Here is a 21,012-nt window from a genome sequence, read left to right as displayed (position 1 = left end):
TGTAGATTTTGATTGGAGTCGTTCCTCACTAGGGCTTGTCTTGGAGCCGTCTCCTCGTATCCGGTTGGTCCTCTGGCAGGAAGCTCTTCTCCGGGGCTGAAGCCGTCGCCGTGCCCTCACTGCTCTCCGTCTGTTTTATTCTCAGTGTGTGCGGCTTCACTGAGAGAGCGGTGCAATGATAAAAGCCGCATATGCGGTAGCCTATACACCTATCAGGGAGCAAAATACCCAAGAAACAGCCTCATCCCGGTTCTCCTCGCACCACAGCCTTATCCACGACTCAGAGCGGAACCTGAAGGTGAGAGATTTAATTGCCTTTACCCTAATCCAACTCGTAAATAGCCGGTGTAATATCCTAAACGTATCATATTTCAGTGGAGCAGGCTAACCTCGCTTGGTTAGTCTAAATGCGGTGGGATAACGCCTAAAAATGAAAGATTGGTGTGACTAGTGGCGTTTATGTTAGCTTGATCGTTATGAACGCCTTCGAAGAGAGGCTTACATCGAGATGACCTGAAGTCTGACCAAGGAAAACTGTGTCTAAGGACCATATTATAAAGGATTTCGACCCATATATTTATAAGGTATACGCCTACTGTGAGCCTAGTGTATTAGCCAATACAGTAATGGTAATAAATCCTACCTATTAATTCCAGTGAAAATTGCTTGGTTTTGTGGCTGCCACATGTCTGCAGTTCACATAGTCAATTAAAGGCTGGGGCCCATGTGATTGTTCATGTCTTATGTTCAAGGTGTGGTTGGCTTCGTCAGTGTTTGTGCTGGAGCTACAGTCTTAAAATGCAGGTAATTTATAGGGGTCACGCCGCAGCTGTACTGCTCTGCAGCCGCACTGTAATTGTTATAGGCAGTGGCTTAATATTGTCACCTCTCCTTACTGTCCGCTAATGTGCGCAGATGTCACAATATCATCACCGATGCAATGCCACTTCGCATCAAAGCTGAAGAAAAAGGCGTTTCCAGCTTCCCCTGTCCGCTTCACACACGCACCACAATCAAGCGTAGGCACCCACTCATTAATCACACACACACACACACACACACACACACACACACACACACACACACACACACACACACAGGACCCCCCGCAGTGAATGACCTCAGTTGAAACTCAGAAGGTATTGTCTGTGGGCTGCTGCTGAGTGTTCAGGGTGTTGCTATGGAGGAGAGCAGTCTGATTTTGGCAACTCCAGCTGCTGCAGGACGAGTTTGCTGGTCAGTCCAGGCTGTACTGCGACAACCTGTGAGGTCTCTGTGTATGTGTGTGAGTGTGAGTGTGTGCATTAAGATTTTGCTCTAGGGGAATCGTTGGCATCGATGGGACTCCGCAGCACCATACACTGCAACTATAAGATTGATGAGCAGAGACCTCATCTACAATCATTGTCGAAGATGATTTGAAGTGAGAAACCGTATTGAGTTGTCTGCATCTCATATGCTAATTGGACAGAGAATTGGTCATATATTACTACTATAGGACAGGCTGGCAATATTCTTTATTTTTCTTATTGTCATCAAATGTCATAAAACGATGAAAACAAATAATGAATTAATCATACTAAGCCTGATAACGCTTGTTCACCAGTGCCATGAACCTTCACTTTGTCCTAAATCTATTAAAACACATCAGTGAGCCACACCGTTACACTGGGTTCCTTCATTACCATGAGCAGGGGCACTTTAAATTATTCTCATGTCCCAAATACACTTTCCTGGCGCGGTAAATGCTCACAAGAGCAACAAAGGAATCTGTGACAAAGATGGTCTCAAACAAATGCAGTAATTACCCCTGTTTAAGTAGCATTTGCTAAAAGTTACAGTGCCCAGCTGTTTGTGAACATTTCTGGCCAAAACTAGACATTTGTGACCCGTTTTGAATGATTTACATCTTCAGAACCAGCAGGGTTGGGGCTGAGTGCCACAGACAGGGTAGGGAAGTTGGAAGTTTTTGAGAGTAGGTCTCTTCGTGGGATTTGTTTTCCGTGAGAAAGATATAAATTTATATTGAGACACCAGCCTTTAAAAACAGATTCACAGCTGTTGTATGCCACTAAGGGATCACATATTTTCCATACTGACTGGCTGGGTGGTGCGACTTCTTTTGTCAACATGTTTACACACCCAGAGTCTTATTGGAGTAACAAGTATGGTAACGGCAGGGTTGGGGACTTGGACTTGTCATGAGCAGACAGAGAGGAGAAAACTGAGACTGAGACGCATAGCAGGGATCAGGACTGATGACATACCTGCTGAGGCATGAAGACGCCTAATAGTTAACAAACACACACCATACAAGCCGGTACAATAACTTACCTGTCTGTTCAAAGTTGACAGTTGACATGCTGGTTTCATAGCTTTTAGTTACTTGAGAAGACCTTGAGTCAGCTCATTCCTCTATAAAGCCTAATTTACATCATCATTAAAGTCTCAGATATGTGAAGATACAGAAGCCCTTTGCTTTACTACCAATAATGAAATCTTATGTCATCAATGAAATTTTCAAATGTCTGATTTTGGAATCATAGATCATTTGGGTCACAATTTTAATCACTTACTGTGCGATAAATCCATGTAAAGATTCTGTTCAGCAGCTTTGTCCAAGATGTAATTTTGACATGGATTTTTTTGAAACCGTTGATATACAATATCACTCATGCCGCTAAATAATGTGAACGTGCCTGAGAAAGCAAAAAAAAAGATAAAGTTGGATAGATGATAAATTCTTGTATTGTCCATACACAGTTTTTTTTCCCTTCCCATCTTCCTATACAACAAACTGCAGGGGCTGTCTGATGGTAAGAACGCTTGCATGTCATAAACAATGATGTGAATCCCGTGTAACATTCAGTGGGTCATAATCTACCGCCCTGATCAGTGCTAATGCTGTGTGAACATTAGCGACAGTCACTTTTAAATGGTCAGTATGGAACATCCTCTGCAGGGCAGCAGCCACTCCATCTGAAGCAAAGTCATCCTTACTGCTGTCAATGGACAGTGTTAAAGTCACGAGTTCTCCCTCTCTCTCCAATAAGGGAACTTTTCTCACAGAATTACTGCTGGACATGATTTTTTGGTTGGCAGAGCAAATCTGAAAACATCCTGTTGCAGTATTACTGTCACTCTGACTGAAGATTGCTTCGTGTTTTAGAGTGGTGACAACTTCTGGCTCCAGTCACCTCCTCTCTCACATGATACCAGCCCCTAAGGCGAATTGACATTTTGGCCCCAGTGTGTGCATGAGTCCTCAGTAGAGGGCCTCACTGGAGTTTTATCTCTGCTGAGTCCAGTGGCCTGTACTACAAGGCTGCCTCATTTTCTTTGAGTTAACAACAGATTCGGTCCAGTATGATCCTTTCTCCCCACTCCCAGCCCACCCTTTTCCTTCTTCCTCGCCATCCCTCCCCCTCTCACTGTCATGTCAGTTTACTCAGTCGATTGATGTATCTCGCTGCCCCTCCACCCCTCCACCCATCCACCCCTCCACCCACCAATCTCTCTGCCTTTTTCCATCCCTGTCTTCTCCTTGATTTGCTGTGTCTTTGAATTAGGCCATCCCTGGCCCAATCTCAACTGGATGCAGCCTTCATGCTACTTGCGTGCTACTACTGCTCTTCCTATATGTGTGGGTGGGACCAATGAAGTGTGTGTCTGTAATGCCTTGACACAGAATCACATCAGTGTCACTGTCTGACAGTCCTTTACATCATCCACGGTGCTCCAGTTTTCAGCCTCCCCCAAGAGAGTAGAAATAGAGAGAAATCGCTCGACACATACTAACTTTTTATTGTCCCTCTTTTTTTTGTCTCATCTCCCAGTGCCAGTAGTACCATGTCCAGGCCAACGGGGGGCGGTGTCAACGATGTCACCCGCTTCCTGTCATCGGGGGCGGCGCCAGGGTCTCCCACGTCCAACTCCATGTTCTCTGCCGCCAGCCAGGCCGACTGGGCGGCCAAGAGGCTGGTGTGGGTGCCATCAGAGAAGCATGGCTTTGAGGTAAGCTGGTGTTGTCCACTCAGAAGAGAAGTGGATGACCCTTGGGCTTTTGTTCCCAACAAGTACCAACATGTACTTGAGGACACAGTGGATGTAAAGAGGTTAAACAAGTTAAATTTCAGGATTAAATGTGGTTTATTTTTTCAACTTATTTACACATTTCTTTTTCTCACTTTCTTGCTATTAAGCCTCTGGTAAATTATTAGCCCCAAGTATGTGCCTTCCACTGGAGGTGTGTCAAAAGGGTGAGGCAAAGCAGTACAGGGTGTGTATGTCTATATGTGTATGTTATCATTTTTACTTTTTTATCCCCATGACAGTGCCCTATTTTTATGCTTATCTTCCTCCTTTGATATGCCTTGTGATGCTTTCTTACACATTTAGGCTTAATGACTATCACAAGGCCTTTGTCCTAAGATTAATAAGTTCCACTTTCCCTTGTATAATGCACATTACAAGTTTTTATTAGTGCATACTGTAGGATGTGACATATGAATTCAATGTCCTATCTCTGAGTCTCACTCTCTCTGCTGGACTGGTTTCATAGAGAGCTCTATGAATAGAACAATACTCTCCTTCAGCCTCCTAATGTTAAAGAGGCCGTTGCAGAGACACTGACTTCATTTTACACTCATGATCTGAGAATTGCACTGTTGGACAAACACACACACACACACACACATGCACACACACACACACACACACACACACACACACACACACCAAATACACACATTCATACACTATACACGCACATACACACACAAAGACACGCACGCTTTCATCCAGTTTCATATTCTGAGCATGTAGTTCAATCTGTGACTAATATACACCCACATGCATGCAAACACAGACACACGCATACAGTATTTTGTGTGTGGTGCATATCAAGTAGCAGAGAGAATAAAGTGTAGCAAAGCAGAGTCTTGTGACCTGGTCAGTCCCCGAATTTACTACTTCCTGTCCAACAAGCACGAGTCCAGCAGAGTGACAAAGAAGGTCCTCTCTTCTACTTTCTTTCTCCATCTGTTCTTCTGTTGTCTAATATAATGACACTCATACTCTAAAGATCACTGGCAGAGATACTGCCAAACATTTTCCCCAATAAAGTTTCAATATTTGTTTCATTTTAAATGCAGGCCAGCCAGTTTACTGTAGATTTAAAGGGCTACACCAGATTTTTGTTGTCCTATAGCCCAGGAGCTACAAACCTACAGTACAACTACAATGTTCCAAAGCAATCTAAAGCTAATGGTTTCCAGGGAGCAATTAGCATCTATTCTTTTCAGTGCAGGATAAAAAATTTCAGAATCTTGAAACTTGCTTGGGATTGGTAATATGACACACTGTCATAGTTTAGTCTGTTTTATTTTTAGTCAATGTTGCTTTTATTATGAGCAAGGGCCGCTCTAAAAGCTCTGTGTTATTGGTGCATCAAAGGAAAATGCAACATCAACATGTTTACGACTTCTGAGAAGATTTTAAGCTGCCAAACCACATCTTTTTAATGGAGGGTATTTTAAACATTAAATTCACATTATTCTTTTGAAGGGATTGAATTTCGTTTATTGATTAGAGAGAAATTTATTTTATGACAGCGTGTCTTGTGAATGCATTACTTTTTGGCATCCAACTGAAATCTTGATGTCCACTGTGGATTACCTTTCTCAAGCAGATTTAAAGTATCTGGCAACTGATTTTCCCTGTACTTTTTTTGTTAAATCTCTCTGTCTCTTTCTAATCCTAGTCGGCCAGTATTCGGGAGGAGCGCGGCGACGAGGTGGAGGTTGAGCTTACAGACAGCCAGCGGAAGCTGACTCTGTCCAGGGAGGAGGTGCAGCGGATGAACCCTCCTCGCTTCAGTAAAGTGGAGGACATGGCCGACCTGACCTGCCTCAACGAAGCCTCCGTGCTTCACAACCTTAGAGAGAGATACTTCTCCGGTTTGATCTATGTGAGTGCACAAAAAATTGAATGCATGTAAGAACGCATTCACAGCATAAAACTAATATGTGTCTCTAGTACAGAACCAGTACACCTGTACACATACATGCATGAACAGGAGGGAGCGGTCTGGGCGCACACATAGCCTGTGACGTTTTGTACATGCATGTGTTAGCAATGAGCTCCTCTGGCATCTCCTGTGTAACTGATATGGGGCAGTAAGAGAGGTGAGGAGTCAGTTTACAAAGTTGCTCATGTGGGGCAATGGGAGCGTCTCTGGTTTCTGTTGCAGAAAAGGGAGACAAGAGTGCAAAGAAGAGTTATGAGTATACATAGATGGACAGAAAGACAGATAGGAAGAGAAGTGATAGTGATACAAGCCAATGATAACTGACATACCCTGACAGTATATACTATAGTATGTGGAATTAAAGTAGCATGATATATAGGCAATTAAATGCCGTGTCCTGTCACTCAGATGGAGGATGTAGCTCAGAGGAAAGCTTAAGAGATGGGCTGAGAGGAGCAGGGATGGATTGTTGAAATAGCTTCGAGAGGTGTGTTACGATAAAAAAATAAGGTAAAGGGGGTTTTACAATCATGACTTTGACTATGGTCGTAATGAATTATGAGAATGCTGATGTCTGGGTGTGGTTGGGGGCGGTGTTGGAAATGACATCACCTGCTGCATTCAGATGAGTCACAGTTGTTCTTTATAAGGGAATAATATATTGGTGACTCTTACTAAATGTTTCACATTACAGTATGACGAATCTGGTGTAGGAATGTATTTGTACATTTTATGAGTGGGTGAAACCGACATTTTTATCATTGTGATTGTGGGAGTTTATTTAGGTATGTCACATAGGTATGTAGTTGGTGTGTCAGTTTAATATTTGAAATTAATCCTTCTGCCAGAAATATTTGACTGTTCATTTGCTTGAGTGACATCAAACCTACTGACAGTTCCCACTTCATCATTAGCTTAGCCCTCAATGTTTTGATAAGATGTTTTGTTTACCTGTGCCACAATAGGTAATCAGGGAGATTGGCGCCAACTTCCATAATTTATTGAATCCAGAAAAAAGACAGGACTTGAGACCAGTATTGGTTTACTGCCTTTCTTTCAACTGAAGCATCAGTTCAGTGAAATTATGCTTCACCTGCCAATAGGAGTAGTAAAGCCACCCACAGCAACCACAATTTACAGTCTCCTGGAATCTGGCATCAGTCACTTCAACCAAGTGAGCAAGAATGCAGAAAGAGTGTATATTCAAAAACAGACAATAATCCGAGAGAGTGTTTACATGATACATTTGCATTTTCCAGTGAATTACAAAATGTGTATACCAACCCATTCAAACAGAACTACAAGTAAATGAGACAGTTGTATTTGGCCTGGATTGTTATCCTAAATAAAAGGTAAATGTAAATATACTAAGGATAAGGTTTATGTAAATCTCTCTGGTCTGTGTTTTTCCAGACATATTCGGGATTGTTCTGCGTGGTGGTGAACCCTTACAAGAACCTGCCCATCTACACAGAGTCCATCGTGGAGATGTACCGGGGCAAAAAACGCCACGAGATGCCACCGCACATCTATGCCATATCAGAGGCTGCCTATCGCAGCATGCTGCAAGGTACTCAACGCTATCTGTGACCTCTGACCCCTGACTTTGACACTGTAACCTAACCCATGCACATCTGCTATCAGCTCAGCTGGCGTGGAATGTAGCACTGAATCTCCTCTGTGATCTTTGATCGCTAAGCCACACCGTGACTGCTATGTGAAGGTGTGGCTTTTATCAAAAGGTTTAAAAGTGACGACAAATGCGTAAGATGGAGTTTTTTACAACAGAGAATTCCAGGCGTGGCTGTCCTTTCAATGATATCATTGGATATTTGTTGCGGTAATGATAGTAACCACATACTGTACTAGTTACAACAATTCACGACAGGCATTTGTTAGTCCCTACCTGTCACAGTGACTTTATGAAATGAGACAGAGAATTCCCAGCAACGATTTCAAAGCAGTTAAGGGTCGATTGAGCAACGTCTCTGCCTCAGGGTGTCTTCCTGAGATAACAGGACGGGACAGATGAGACTCCGTATTTGCCACCCCCTCCCGCCCCCCACAGGGCATGTTGTAGGTGTGTTACCACAGTGATTGAACCTGTAGAACCAGTATGAATTCTTCCAGACTGACTGCGTGGGAATCTTAAAAGCAGATATAAGCAATGTTGCAAACAATGTCCACCCAACGACTCCCAGTGCTGATGGTCTAGCAGGCTGGACAGACCAGTTCAGCTGGCGACCTGCTTCTCTCAACAGTACTAATTAGTGGAGTGACTGACATGCAAAGAGTTAGAGCACAGTCCGAGATTTGAACACTTGATAAGTGCGCGTGTGTGACTCCGTCTCTGCATTCATATAATGGGTGGATGTGTTAACCATCAAAACATGAAATGTGAGTGTCTTATGGAGGCTTCCAGAGCCCATCATGCCTGATTAGTGGATGTGGAGGCTTAGTGTAACAAGAGCCAACCTATGTCATAGATAAACTCCTCACTCCCATACAGGACCTTACAATGTGTCATTTCAAGGAAATGTATGTCAACATATGTAGACTCCATCCATCCATCCATGCATTTATTAATTGATATATTAATTCTCTAGATTTTTGTTGTTTAGGGTGTTTTCATCTCATTCATCTTTACCTAAACCTGTTGTTGTTGACTGAGTATTTGTGTGTTGCACTGGCCAAGTGATTTACATTTTGTCATTTCACTCATAGAGTATGACTTCACACTGTGTTTTTTTTTCCTTTCACAGACCGAGAAGATCAGTCAATCCTCTGCACGTGAGTAGCCTGAAGTAGGACACCAGTGTGTCTGTTCTTTTGGAATTTGCAATGAGGAAAATCTCTATAGGGGGTCACATTGAGTGTGTCTGCCTCTCTGGAGTGTGTGTGCATGTGTGTGTCTTGTGCGCTTCTATGTGTTTTATTTCATATGTATTAATTCCAGCATGCATGTCGCACAGATCTGATATATTTCAGTAGTGTTGACAGAGAAAATATTCCATTTTTGGGCATTTTAGCTATTATTGAGATAGTACAGCCAAAAATGAGAACCATGGGAAGAGAAAATGACAAAGGTCCCAAACCAGAATCAAACCAAGGACATGTCTTGTCTTGAGCGCTGAGAAACCAGGAGAATCTGTGTGAATCAGTTCTGGCTCATTTTCAAATGTGGTTTGAGTAACTCAATGTGAGCCACAGTAATAACTCCAAGACAGAAATTAAACTGTAAGCACTCCACTGTGCTGACTCCTCTACCGCTCCCACACACATCTATGCAGCTGCGAACACAGCTACAGCTCTGCCTCTTAGCACTTTTTGGCCCTATTAAGTGACTTGCATGTGTAATTGTTTTTAATATATATATCATTTGTTGCATGTGGAATATGGAAATGCTGGTATTCGTTGTTTTACAGTGAATTGTAATTTCAATTTAACCTTCATGTTCATACTGATATTCGGTATGAGCCATTTTAAACATGAATTCAAAGAGCCACAACGGAAAAATCTCATCAAAGCAACAAGTCAGAACTGAGCAATAAGGCCTACACTATGTACTATAGGCTCCTGTCTGTCTCTATCCATCATTTGTCTTACCTACATGTTTGCCTGAGGGTCTGCCATCCGTCTCTCTGTCAGCCTGTCTTCCTGCCAGACTCTTCCTGTCATTGTCAAGAATCCCACTTTAGGTTCATCTTGAACCAGTATTTGGGACGAGGTGCCTGCTCCTTTTAGATCTTTTACAGCTGCTATTTTTGCTCCCTTCTCCTACATTCTTCTCCAAGAGCAACAATACTGACGCAGCCTGTATCCTCCACACCTGCTTTCTATTTAGACTTGTGGCTTTGAATGCACTGCATGGGCTCTGCATTTATTGGTGTGATGAATGTGTGTTTGGACACTTGTGTGTGTGTTCCCTCTCTTTAAAATGCTTATACACACCGTTCATAATTTGGACCATATGTGTTTAAGATGGACCATTTTGTGAAGAGAAAGTCATTTATTGTGGTTGGTTCTGTATGTATGTGTTTACTCCAGGGGCGAATCTGGAGCTGGGAAAACGGAGAACACCAAGAAAGTCATCCAGTATTTGGCTCACGTTGCTTCCTCCCATAAGAGTGGCACTCTGGGTAGGAACAAGGAAGCTGTGCAGGTATGTCACAGTAGAGGCTGATACCACAGAAGTGAGAATGACAAGGGGAGGGGGGTAGAGAATAAGCAAGACTGTTTTACCATTACTGTAATGTGAAATTTGTCAAATTTGTAAATCCTACAGTTGTTTCATCTTGTCAGTGCTGTTCCTCTTGGTTTATGAAATCCATCTTTGTTTGATATATGTTGTCATGATTCTCCAGACTTTGCAGTTTGTTTGTTTTTTTTTAATCAATATACTGAACCTACAATTACAAAGTTACATGTAATATTCCTTCCTGTTCCTTTAACCTAATATGAGCTGCCTCTGTTGCAGTGTGTTCAGTGGTGTTTTATTAGTTCCATTGTTGCTCTTCTGCAATCCTCTGTGTTTCTTCCCTAACCCAATCACAATTTACTGAGCCTGCATCAAATCACTTTTCTCACTATTTATTTATTCATAATGACTGATGTTATAATTACAATATATCATGCGTTTTCCTGCAGTTGCAGTTATGTCTATCTTTTCTCACCTTCTGATATCAGATCTATTTTTTCTCTGCATTATTCCTTGCCTACCTTCCTTCCAGCACTTGTTTCCCCTCATTGGCTTTTCTCTGCATTGTCCTTCTCTCTTTCCTGCATGTTCAGATGGATGGCTCTAGGTCCTTAACAAGAGGCAGTACTATGGTGAACAGGGTGAGTTTCCTCTGTCCTTCCCTTTGCTTTTCGCTCCTCCTACTTTCTCCTCAATGGACTCCACAATAATTCTGACTAACTCAACAGAGTAACCTCAAACCTTTAAACTGTCACCACTGATGTGGCTCCTCATATTGTTGGTTGTTATTGTTGTCTTATTTGTCTTTTTTTGTTTGTTTATCCCATTCATATGTTCACCCATCCACCCACTCTCCTCCGCCCTAAAACTTCATTTCCCCCCCACAATTCGTCAGAGTATACAATATGTGAGTATGAAAGTACTTGGGGATTGGGGATCAGATTTTGTAGAACTGAAACTTTCCATGTAGGATATTTACTAGAGCTGATATGATTCCTCTTATTTTGTGAAGAGAATCATATTTCCTGTGCATATGGCTTTTCTTTCTGACTTTTAACTGAAGAAAGCCTGGCTTTCGTGGGGCTCTAGTTTTGGCCTGTTTTTATTCTCTTCTTCTTGTAATACCCAGTGGACTTAAGGTTGGTTTCCCATTCCTAATGCCTTGTAAATGCCACAGGTGTTTGTTGAACTGTGAGACATTTCTGCCGTAGAGGTGGTTTTTATCACTTGAACTGTACAGTATGTGTGAATGCAGTTGAGTGAGTGCAGACTCAGGCTTGAGAGTGGGTGTGGCTGTGTTGTTGCAGCCGTCCGTGTGTGTGTGTGGCAAGTGAACAAGTGTACTGCGCAGTGTACGCATTGTTTGCTGTGCGTTTTGTCACTTAAAATCTGCCGACCTCTTGCTCTGTGTGTGTTTGTGTGTGTGTGTGTGTGTGTGTGTCTGCTTTTCAGTGTTGGCTAGCTGACATTCCTTGCCAGTTTTTACATTACAACCATCCCCTGTAGCTACAGTGACTTCCCTGATACCCATCACTGGCTGCTGCTGCTGCTGCTGCTGCTGCTGCTGCTGCTGCTGCTGCTGCTGCTGCTGCTGCTGCTGCTGCTGCAGCTGCTGCAGCTGCATAGACGGCTGCTGCACGGGCAATGCGTCAACTGCAGTAATGCATTACAGCTAGCTAAAATCAGCCAACATGTAGCTTATGTATGATGTTAGCATCTGCAGCTTCCCTCTGCCCTCATTGCTCTACAACAGTGGTTCTCAACTGACTCCTGTTACTTGGTTTCTAGAGATTGTCTCTTAATAATGTAAGAAATTACATTTTAATCAGTTTAATGTCAAACATGATTGACGCCCTTATTATTGATTGCTTAACTAATGAGGGCCCATTACTCTTACTGATGTTGAGAATCATTTACTCCTGGGTCTGGCAGTGTGTGTGTGTCTTGTGGATGTTATTTCGGGCCCTAAAATGCACCAGTTTGTGTCACTGCTCTTCAACGATGAGTCATGTATTTTGTTTGTATTTTACATAACAGATCAGTGGTTAGTGAAAAGAGAGCAGGCTTAAATGGTGCATTTTAGTAGATGGTCCCTGTGGAAGTCTTTTGTTGAGGCTCTTATCGCTGTAGTATTGTGAAGCTGATCTGATGTCTCCTGTGTGTCTCAGGGTGAGCTGGAGAGACAGCTGCTGCAGGCCAACCCCATACTGGAGGCCTTCGGCAACGCAAAGACTGTCAAGAACGACAATTCTTCTAGATTTGTAAGACCCGTCTAGATTTATTCATTTGTACTTAGCTCCTAAATTTTTTTTATGTCAGTCTCATCCGTTGTAATATTTTCTATCGAAATAAACTGAAACATAAAACCTCTCTTCCTTCTTCAGGGTAAATTCATCCGCATTAATTTTGATGTGGCGGGGTACATCGTTGGTGCCAACATTGAGACCTGTATCCTTTCAAATGTCTTTGGACAGATCAGTAGAATTTCTTGGATTGGATTTGAGTGTTTTCTAAACCTGACTTGTCACTCTTTCATTGTCCATTGGTAAAAAATATGTGAGATTAATTGTTTATTTGAAGGTTTATATCCTAATCTCAAAGGGTAAAAATGTTAGTAATAGATCAGAGCTCATGCACAATAGTTTGAACTCATTTTATGATAAGAAAGAACCTGCACTACTATGCCATTTTTGGTTGTAGATTTCCATGACACATAAATCTAGACCTCCTTGAAAAGTCTCGGGCCACCCGTCAGGCCAAAGATGAGAGGACGTTCCACATCTTTTACCAGTTGTTGTGTGGAGCTTCAGAGGAAACAAGAGGTGAGCAAATAGACAGAGAGAGGTTGACTGAGAGTGATGTACTGCTATACATGCATATTATATGTTGTTCTGGTAAGCAGTGGTTTAGTCATTTATCACTGTCCTGAACAATATCCATGGAATTTCTGCTCAAATCTCTTCGTTTCACCTTTTGTCTTCTCTTCTGTAGCGGACCTGCTCTTAGGAACAGCTGATGAATACCGCTTTCTCAGTGGTGGCTCCATCCCTGTTCCTGGTCAGAGCGATTCAGAGAACTTCACCCAGACCATGGACTCTATGGCGATAATGGGCTTCACCCCAGAAGAGTTGCTAGGTAAGAGAGGTTATGATACAGAGGAGAGAACGAGGGAGAGCAGCTTGCTTCTTGCATATTTTGTCCATGCTATCAGTCACCTTCACTCTCCTTGTCTGACCTCTTTTCAGCCATGCTGAAGTTGATCTCATCCGTGCTCCAGTTTGGGAACATTTCTTTCATGAAGGAGAAGAACCAGGACCAGGCCTCCATGCCTGATAACACAGCTGCTCAGAAACTGTGCCATCTGCTGGGCATCAACGTGCTGGAGTTCACTCGGGCCATCCTCACTCCCAGGATCAAAGTGGGTCGAGAGTATGTGCAGAAAGCCCAGACTAAAGAACAGGTAAGATTTTATAAGCCTTGGCTCATGCAGATAAACAGACGTGTCCTTGTGAAGTGCATCTAACAGCGTTTCTTCTTCTAGGCTGACTTTGCTGTGGAGGCTTTGGGGAAGGCCACATATGAGCGTCTGTTCAGATGGTTGGTGCACAGGATCAACAGAGCTCTGGACCGCAGACAGAGACAGGGAGCCTCCTTCATAGGGATCCTTGATATCGCTGGATTTGAGATCTTCCAGGTTTGTTCACGTGATGATGTTTTTATTTTCATTACATGTGTCAGACATTTAGAAGATTGTGACAGAGGGAAAACAAAATGAATTCATCTTCTTTTCTCTCACTTCAGTCTTAGACACGCAGGATATGATAGTTGATGTTACATGACTTGGTGAAATTATTGAATCTTCGTTTGCTTTCCTAAATCTCTCCTCTACAGCTCAACTCCTTTGAGCAGCTGTGCATCAACTACACCAACGAGAAGCTGCAGCAACTCTTCAACCACACCATGTTCATCCTGGAGCAGGAGGAGTACCAGCGGGAGGGCATCGAGTGGAACTTCATTGACTTTGGCCTGGACTTACAGCCCTGCATTGACCTCATTGAGAGACCGGTACAAACACACAGAAACACTGTGTTCTTTCTTAAACACTGTCATCTTGAATAATAAAATTCACATTTCACTCTCAATAAATTTTGTTGTTTTTGCCTGTCTTTGTCAGGCCCACCCACCTGGTGTTCTGGCCCTGCTGGATGAAGAGTGCTGGTTCCCCCGGGCGACAGACCGCTCATTTGTGGAGAAGCTGTCTGCTGAGCAAGGCAGCCATCCAAAATTCTTCAAATCAAAGCAGCCACGTGGGGAAGCTGACTTCTCAATCATTCACTATGCTGGAAAGGTATCCCTTGGTTTTTTTCAGTTTTTTTTAATTTTTTTTTTTAGCTAATTTCATGCTATCATTCCCATTCTAATGAATCACCCAGCAAAAAGGCACATCTCACCTTTTGTCTCCCCCATCTGGCCTCCCCACTGTCAGGTGGACTATAAGGCAGATGACTGGTTGGTAAAGAACATGGATCCTCTGAACGACAACGTGGCGTCTCTGCTCCACCAGTCATCAGATCATTTTGTCTCAGAGCTCTGGAAGGAGGGTGAGGCTCATTCACACATCCACATCTCTACTCTGTACACTAAACCTTTAACTCCTGGACAGTATGCAAAAATGTATGTAAAAAAAAAATGAGGATAATGTAGTTTTAATTGTATTATTTAAGCCTTTCTGGTGCAAAATGTACTAACTTAACTGTATTTCTTCCTCTTCTCTTTCTCTGTCATGCATCTTTACTATCTTCCTGCTGTCTTTTGCTTTCGGTTCATCTCTCTGTTCTTCCTTCTTGTTCTCTCCTTTGTTTGCGTTGTTCTTTTCCCTTTCCCTCCTGTTCTTTTCTCTTGCCTCTCCACTAATTCGGTGCTTTCTTGGGCTCCTTCTCTCCTTCCCTCTAATCTTTCTCCCTGTCCTCTCCTTCTTCCTGCATTAGATATTCAAACTCTTCCTCGTGTGTACTTCTTTGACTCCTATGCCACACTACAGGCTAATGGCTCCGACAGTAGGTTTTTCTCCTCCGCTGTGTGTCACACTCACATTCCTCACTCCCACCTCTTCTCACATTACTCAATTGTTTTTTGTCTGCCCAGTTTTTGATTGTAGTGTGCCTCTTTGTGTCATTTTTGTTTGCTCTTTAGTTGGTATTTGTGCTGTGGTGTCGTAAGCTGTTAGATATTGTCAATTCTTTTAGCATATTTCCACTCTACTGTTAGCTGAGTGCTCTCTTTTTGCTCTTTTACCAAGTCTTGGCGTTTAGTATCAGTGAGTGCTGTGCTTGTGTGTTGAAGCTTTTTCCATTTATACAGAAGTAATTCACTTTGGATTTGTGAGTGTCAAGGTAGCAGCATGCTCTTAGTTAGTCATTAAAGCCTAATTCAGCATCACATTAGAGTTGTGCCGCACACAAATACTGACACAAACAGCTGCTACTGGAAGCAGCAATGTGATCCTGAATCACCTCTAGAGATGCAGCAACATATTGACATAACTTCAGTATTGGTCGAGTATGCTCATTAATGCAGGTATTTGACTATATCCGCATTAATGAGTTTGGTTATGTCCCTCAATACAGCTGTCAAATCAGGAAAATAATTAAAGAAATATAATTATCATGATCTTAGACAGGCAAACCTACAGCTGTCTAGACATGTCCAAAGTTAACAGGTTGAGCTGGAAAATCTTTACCTGTTCATGCATCTGTTGTATCTTATTGGCTGATATGCATGAGAAAATATCCTACTTTGGTTTTTGGTTTCAAAATACCAAACCACTGCATCTCTAATGAGCTTTGCATCCATTGATAACCATCTGATATCATCTGTCCAGAGTCGTGATAGCAGATGTGAAAGCAGGTGTGAAATGTTTATGCCATCATTATGCCATAGCATTCCCTCAGGCATCACCAAGTCTGGCAAACACTCAACTTTCACTCTACTTACTTGATGATTGCTGCTGTGCTGTGTGTTCGTCCAGTGGACAGGATCGTGGGTCTGGACCAGGTGTCATCAGGAGAGAACAGCGGGCCCGTCACATTCGGAGCGGCAGGACTGAAGACGAAGAAGGGAATGTTCAGGACCGTTGGTCAGCTTTACAAAGAGTCTCTCACTAAGCTGATGGCCACACTGAGGAACACCAACCCCAACTTCCTCCGCTGCATCATCCCCAACCACGAGAAGAGGGTGAGACAGGGGGGAACTGGATGAAGGGGGAGAAGGGATAGGAGTGTGGAAGAAACCTGTTGTAAGCTGGAGGAAATGATTTTTTTCTGTTCTTTTTACCTCTTCCTTTCTCTCCGTTCCTCTCTCTCTCTCAGGCCGGTAAGCTGTCTCCCCATTTGGTTTTGGACCAGCTGAGGTGTAATGGAGTTCTGGAGGGGATCCGTATCTGCAGACAAGGCTTCCCTAACCGCATCCCATTCCAGGAGTTCAGACAAAGGTGTGTGTGTGTGTGTTTGTGTTTGTGTGTGTTTGTGTGTGTGTGTGTGTGTGTGTGTGTGTGTGTGTGCGATTGTATTTTTCCACCATGTAAGCTGTTGGACAAAAAATAAGCTACCTTTCATAACCATCTGTCTGTCTCTCTTTCTCTCTCTCACTCTCACACACTACATGTTTCCTCAAGCACTTACTCTGGCACCTGTAAATGAACCTTTCTTACACATTCTCAGTGTCAAACACACACACTTACAGAATCACCCTTGTCTTCCAGATATGAGATCCTGACTCCTAATGCTATTCCTCGCACCTTCATGGATGGCAAACAGGCATCAGAACTCATGGTGAGTCATTTTCCAGTAGCTATAAACATACAGTGCAGTGTTCGATTGACCAGCCACTGAACCCTGTGTCCTCGTTCAGATCAGCGCTTTGGAGCTCGATCACAACCTGTTCAGGGTGGGTCAGAGCAAAGTCTTCTTCAGAGCCGGAGTCCTGGCTCACCTGGAAGAAGAGAGAGACTTGAAGATCACTGACACCATCATTCGCTTCCAGAGCTCAGCCAGAGGCTACCTGGCACGCAAGTAAGAGTATTACCAAAGAGTCAACATTAACAGAGAGTGAGAGGTGTGATAGATAGAACTTCATTCCTCAACCAGTCAACGTCACGCTTTTAGTAAATGAAACTAAAGGGATAGGAGAAGACAGACATCTAACACTGGTGGGGTTTCTCTTTAAGGAGCGCTTGCTTGCTGCTGTTTAGGAGGCAGTCTTGTATTTCGCTCTTAAAGGAGCATTAATATTTAATCTGTTTTCTCAGCCCCTATCAGTGACTCAGTTGCAGCAGCATTGACAGGTCTTTGGCACAGTGTATGGAAGCCTGTACATGACATAAATAATAAAGCTATATTTTTTTTACAGTGGAGCCTAACTAATTAGAGGTAATTAAAAAATGTAATATTCATGGATTTGTGGTTTCATGAATCTGTAATAACACGATTAAAGAAAGGCAAATATATTTTGTATAGTACAACTCATACTGAAAGGCAATTCGAAGGGCTTTACATAATGCTTTAAAACATAAAAATAAAAAACAGCGGAAAAAAGAGTGTCAAGAGTGCAAATTTAAGAGTGTCATTGTCTCAACTAATAAAACTGCTTTGTGTTTTGCTTTTTTGCTTGACATCAAAATATCTTGTGATAACAGTCGCTCAGAGTTTTGAGTTGAGTTAAATGACACGCTAATACCGGACATTATGTGCTTTCGGTTCAGAGGGATGATCCGCCACATCGAATCCTTTTAGAGATGATCTGCACGTGTATTTTTGTTGATTTATGTTTTTATTTGTTACTTCTCAGAGCCTTTATGAAGAAGCAGCAGCAGCTGAGTGCTCTGAGGGTGATGCAGAGGAACTGTGCTGCTTACCTCAAACTCAGGAACTGGCAGTGGTGGCGGCTGTTCACTAAGGTACTAAGGTTTTAGTTATAATACTGAAACAAAATTTAAGGATTTAAATAGATGTGCTAAAATGTGACAGTGAAAGCACGTTCCAGCTCACATTAAACAAAATTCACAACTAAAGCTAAAGATTGGGTATAAGAAACCGACAATAAAAACACTAAGATAGAAAATCCATACAGTGACTTTAGAGCCATGACAAAGGAATGAAAAATAACACCAGCCCAATTCATAAAATATCACTAGACCTTGACCTCTGACCCTTGTTCTGGGCCTACCTAGGTGAAGCCCCTGCTGCAGGTGACTCGGCAGGATGAGGAGATTCAGGTCAGGGAAGCGGAGCTCCAGAAGGCGAAGGACAAGCTCACCCGAGTGGAGCAGGACTACACCGAGCTGGACAGGAAACACGCTCAGGTAAACACACCTCCATCTTATTCAGCCGACTGTCCACCCCGGTTCCCCCTACACTGAAATCCATTTGCTCTGGCTTTGCTATGAATCAGTCGCTCCCTCATCACTCCTCTTCCTCCTGTCTCTGTCACGTTTAAGCTGGTGGAGGAGAAGGCGGTGCTGGCTGACCAGCTGCAGGCAGAGGCGGAGCTGTTTGCGGAGGCGGAGGAGATGAGGGCCAGGCTGGCCAGTCGGAAACAGGAGCTGGAGGAAGTGCTGGGCGAGCTGGAGAGTCGATTGGAGGAGGAGGAGGAGAGGGGCGCGCAGCTGACCAATGAGAAGAAGAGGATGCAGCAGAACATACAGGTTAGGAGGGATATACTGTTTTTTTCTGCTATTTTCACAAAAATTTGTGAAGAAAATCTATGAAGTGATATTGAAACAAAGGCTTGCAATATAGATTTTTAGCCTTGTCTTGTTTGCTCTTGCACTAGTCTGTCCCTGTCCTGACATGTTACTTATATTACTCGCTTTTATATTCATCAGGACCTGGAGGAGCAGTTAGAGGAGGAGGAAAGTGCCCGACAGCGCCTCCTGCTGGAGAAGGTTACCTTGGAAACTAAAGTGAAAAGTCTGGAAACGGACCTGCTGAGTGCAGTGGAGCAGAGAGACCGACTCAGCAAGGTGGTCATCATATTAAAACTGCGTGTGTTTTATATATATTTTTATGTTTGTTTCATAGCCATATACAACATTATTGCTATTTTTCTTTTGAGCAGGAGAAGAAACAATTTGAGGAGCGTCTGAGTGAGGTGACCGACCAGCTCACTGAGGAAGAGGAGAAAACCAAAAGTCTGAACAAACTCAAGAACAAGCAGGAGGCTGTCATCGCTGATTTAGAGGGTAACTGTCCTAATGTCAATTCACAGGCAATCTGCAGGTGTAATGTACAGAAACTTAGATTTTTTATGTAGTGATCGATCCTTTTGATGTGGTACTGTTTCATTTTTAGTGAAAGTTTATTTTGATATATATTTTTGACATTTGAAATGCTTTTTATGTAAAGGTTTTTGAGCAGGATGTTCAATATAACTATCTGATTATTATTTAGCAAAAATAATTATGACATAATCTTAACCCTAACTAGTGGAATCTTATATTTTACCTCCCTATTTTGTCACTGTTGAAATGTCGTGATCTGTTTGTAACTTGCTCCATCACTGTGTGCAGAGCGCCTGAAGCGTGAGGAGCAGGGTCGCTTGGAGCAAGAGAAGTGGAAGAGGAGGATGGAGAGCGAGTCGGTGGAGGCCCAGGAGCAGCTGTCAGACCTGGGCATGCTGTCCGCCGAGCTGAGGGGCAGTCTGGCTCAGAAGGAAAAGGAGATCACCACATTACAGGGCCGGTGAGACACAGGAGGGCGTATAGTAGACAAACTTACACACAAAAAGGACCTTTTTTTCCCCATACTACAATCCTCTCTTCATTCATCTCTCGCTGTTTCTTTTAGACTGGAAGAAGAGGGTGCTCGCCGTTCTGAAGCTCAGAGGGCACTAAGGGAGGCCATGTCCCAGGTGTCTGAGTTAAAGGAGGAAGTGGAGAATGAGCGAGGGATGAGGGAAAGGGCGGAGAAGCAGAGGCGAGACCTGGGGGAGGAGCTGGAGGCTTTGAGAACTGAGCTGGAGGACACTTTGGACACCACAGCTGCCCAGCAGGAACTAAGGTGAATAATAATAGGAATTATCACGAATTTAGGTTTTGAAATTGAAAAGGTCATATTTTGTCTTTTTCTGGTTGGATCAAGACTGAAAAAGAAAGTATGATAAAATGGTAAAAAATGAGAGAGAATGATTATTGGATGAAATGAATTTGTCCTCCTCCTTCTTTCATCTGTACAGGTCTCGTCGTGAGGCAGAGTTGAGTGAGCTTCAGCGATGTGTTGAAGAGGAGACTCGACGCCATGAGGCCCAGCTGTCAGAGCTCAGAGTCAAACACAGCGCTGCCATAGACAGCCTCCAGGAGCAGCTCGACAACAGCAAGAGGGTACGACGACCACACACCTATGCTCAAAAACACATACGTGTGCAAAACGTGCACCGTCGCTCATCACGTGTCGTCCATTCTCTCTTTCAGGCACGTCAGTCCCTGGAGAAGGCCAAGACGGTTCTGGAGGAGGAGAGGCAGAATCTGTCCTCCGAGCTCAAGAGTCTCCAAGCGAGCCGCACGGAGAGCGAGAGAGGTCGTAAGAGGGCCGACAGTCAGCTGCAGGAGCTCAGCGCCCGCCTGACTCAGGCTGACAGAGAGAGGGAGGAGAGGGAGGAGCGAGTGCATAAGCTACAGGTATTTATTTGTTCGTTTTCATATCTGGTCAAGAAGGTGTAAGCAGATTGTTGTGCTGCTGTAAAGAGAACCGCTTGTGTTTTATTTTATGTTGATACATTTACCCCCAACTCT

The 21,012-nt window shown here is 43.3% G+C and overlaps 1 protein-coding gene across 5 annotated transcripts in view; it reads left to right on the top strand.

The window, feature by feature from the left end:
• Positions 1-161: 161 nt before the first annotated feature.
• myh14 (myosin, heavy chain 14, non-muscle) overlaps positions 162-21,012 on the top strand; it is a 29,859-nt gene continuing 9,008 nt past the window's right edge. For 2 of the 5 annotated variants that reach the window (XM_056380706.1, XM_056380704.1), the window contains exons 1-31: positions 162-298; positions 3,837-4,014; positions 5,762-5,968; positions 7,442-7,598; positions 8,791-8,818; positions 10,076-10,190; positions 10,820-10,867; positions 11,122-11,133; positions 12,395-12,487; positions 12,611-12,674; positions 12,950-13,048; positions 13,218-13,361; positions 13,472-13,686; positions 13,768-13,920; positions 14,118-14,291; positions 14,401-14,574; positions 14,713-14,827; positions 15,215-15,283; positions 16,255-16,460; positions 16,595-16,716; positions 16,987-17,056; positions 17,136-17,296; positions 18,072-18,180; positions 18,454-18,585; positions 18,721-18,927; positions 19,108-19,245; positions 19,341-19,464; positions 19,792-19,963; positions 20,069-20,281; positions 20,457-20,601; positions 20,692-20,898. In XM_056380706.1, the coding sequence (XP_056236681.1) occupies positions 3,850-4,014; positions 5,762-5,968; positions 7,442-7,598; positions 8,791-8,818; positions 10,076-10,190; positions 10,820-10,867; positions 11,122-11,133; positions 12,395-12,487; positions 12,611-12,674; positions 12,950-13,048; positions 13,218-13,361; positions 13,472-13,686; positions 13,768-13,920; positions 14,118-14,291; positions 14,401-14,574; positions 14,713-14,827; positions 15,215-15,283; positions 16,255-16,460; positions 16,595-16,716; positions 16,987-17,056; positions 17,136-17,296; positions 18,072-18,180; positions 18,454-18,585; positions 18,721-18,927; positions 19,108-19,245; positions 19,341-19,464; positions 19,792-19,963; positions 20,069-20,281; positions 20,457-20,601; positions 20,692-20,898 (4,038 nt within the window). In that variant the 5' untranslated portion in view covers positions 162-298; positions 3,837-3,849. The remainder of the gene's footprint in view (positions 299-3,836; positions 4,015-5,761; positions 5,969-7,441; positions 7,599-8,790; positions 8,819-10,075; positions 10,191-10,819; positions 10,868-11,121; positions 11,134-12,394; positions 12,488-12,610; positions 12,675-12,949; positions 13,049-13,217; positions 13,362-13,471; positions 13,687-13,767; positions 13,921-14,117; positions 14,292-14,400; positions 14,575-14,712; positions 14,828-15,214; positions 15,284-16,254; positions 16,461-16,594; positions 16,717-16,986; positions 17,057-17,135; positions 17,297-18,071; positions 18,181-18,453; positions 18,586-18,720; positions 18,928-19,107; positions 19,246-19,340; positions 19,465-19,791; positions 19,964-20,068; positions 20,282-20,456; positions 20,602-20,691; positions 20,899-21,012) is intronic. The other 3 variants (XM_056380707.1, XM_056380705.1, XM_056380708.1) reach the window with 3 other exon arrangements.

This window comes from Seriola aureovittata, chromosome 7, assembly GCF_021018895.1.
Source record: "Seriola aureovittata isolate HTS-2021-v1 ecotype China chromosome 7, ASM2101889v1, whole genome shotgun sequence".
Lineage (NCBI taxonomy): Eukaryota > Metazoa > Chordata > Actinopteri > Carangiformes > Carangidae > Seriola > Seriola aureovittata.
Note: the sequence above shows the minus strand (reverse complement) of the source record. Positions and strands in the feature narration are given on the sequence as shown.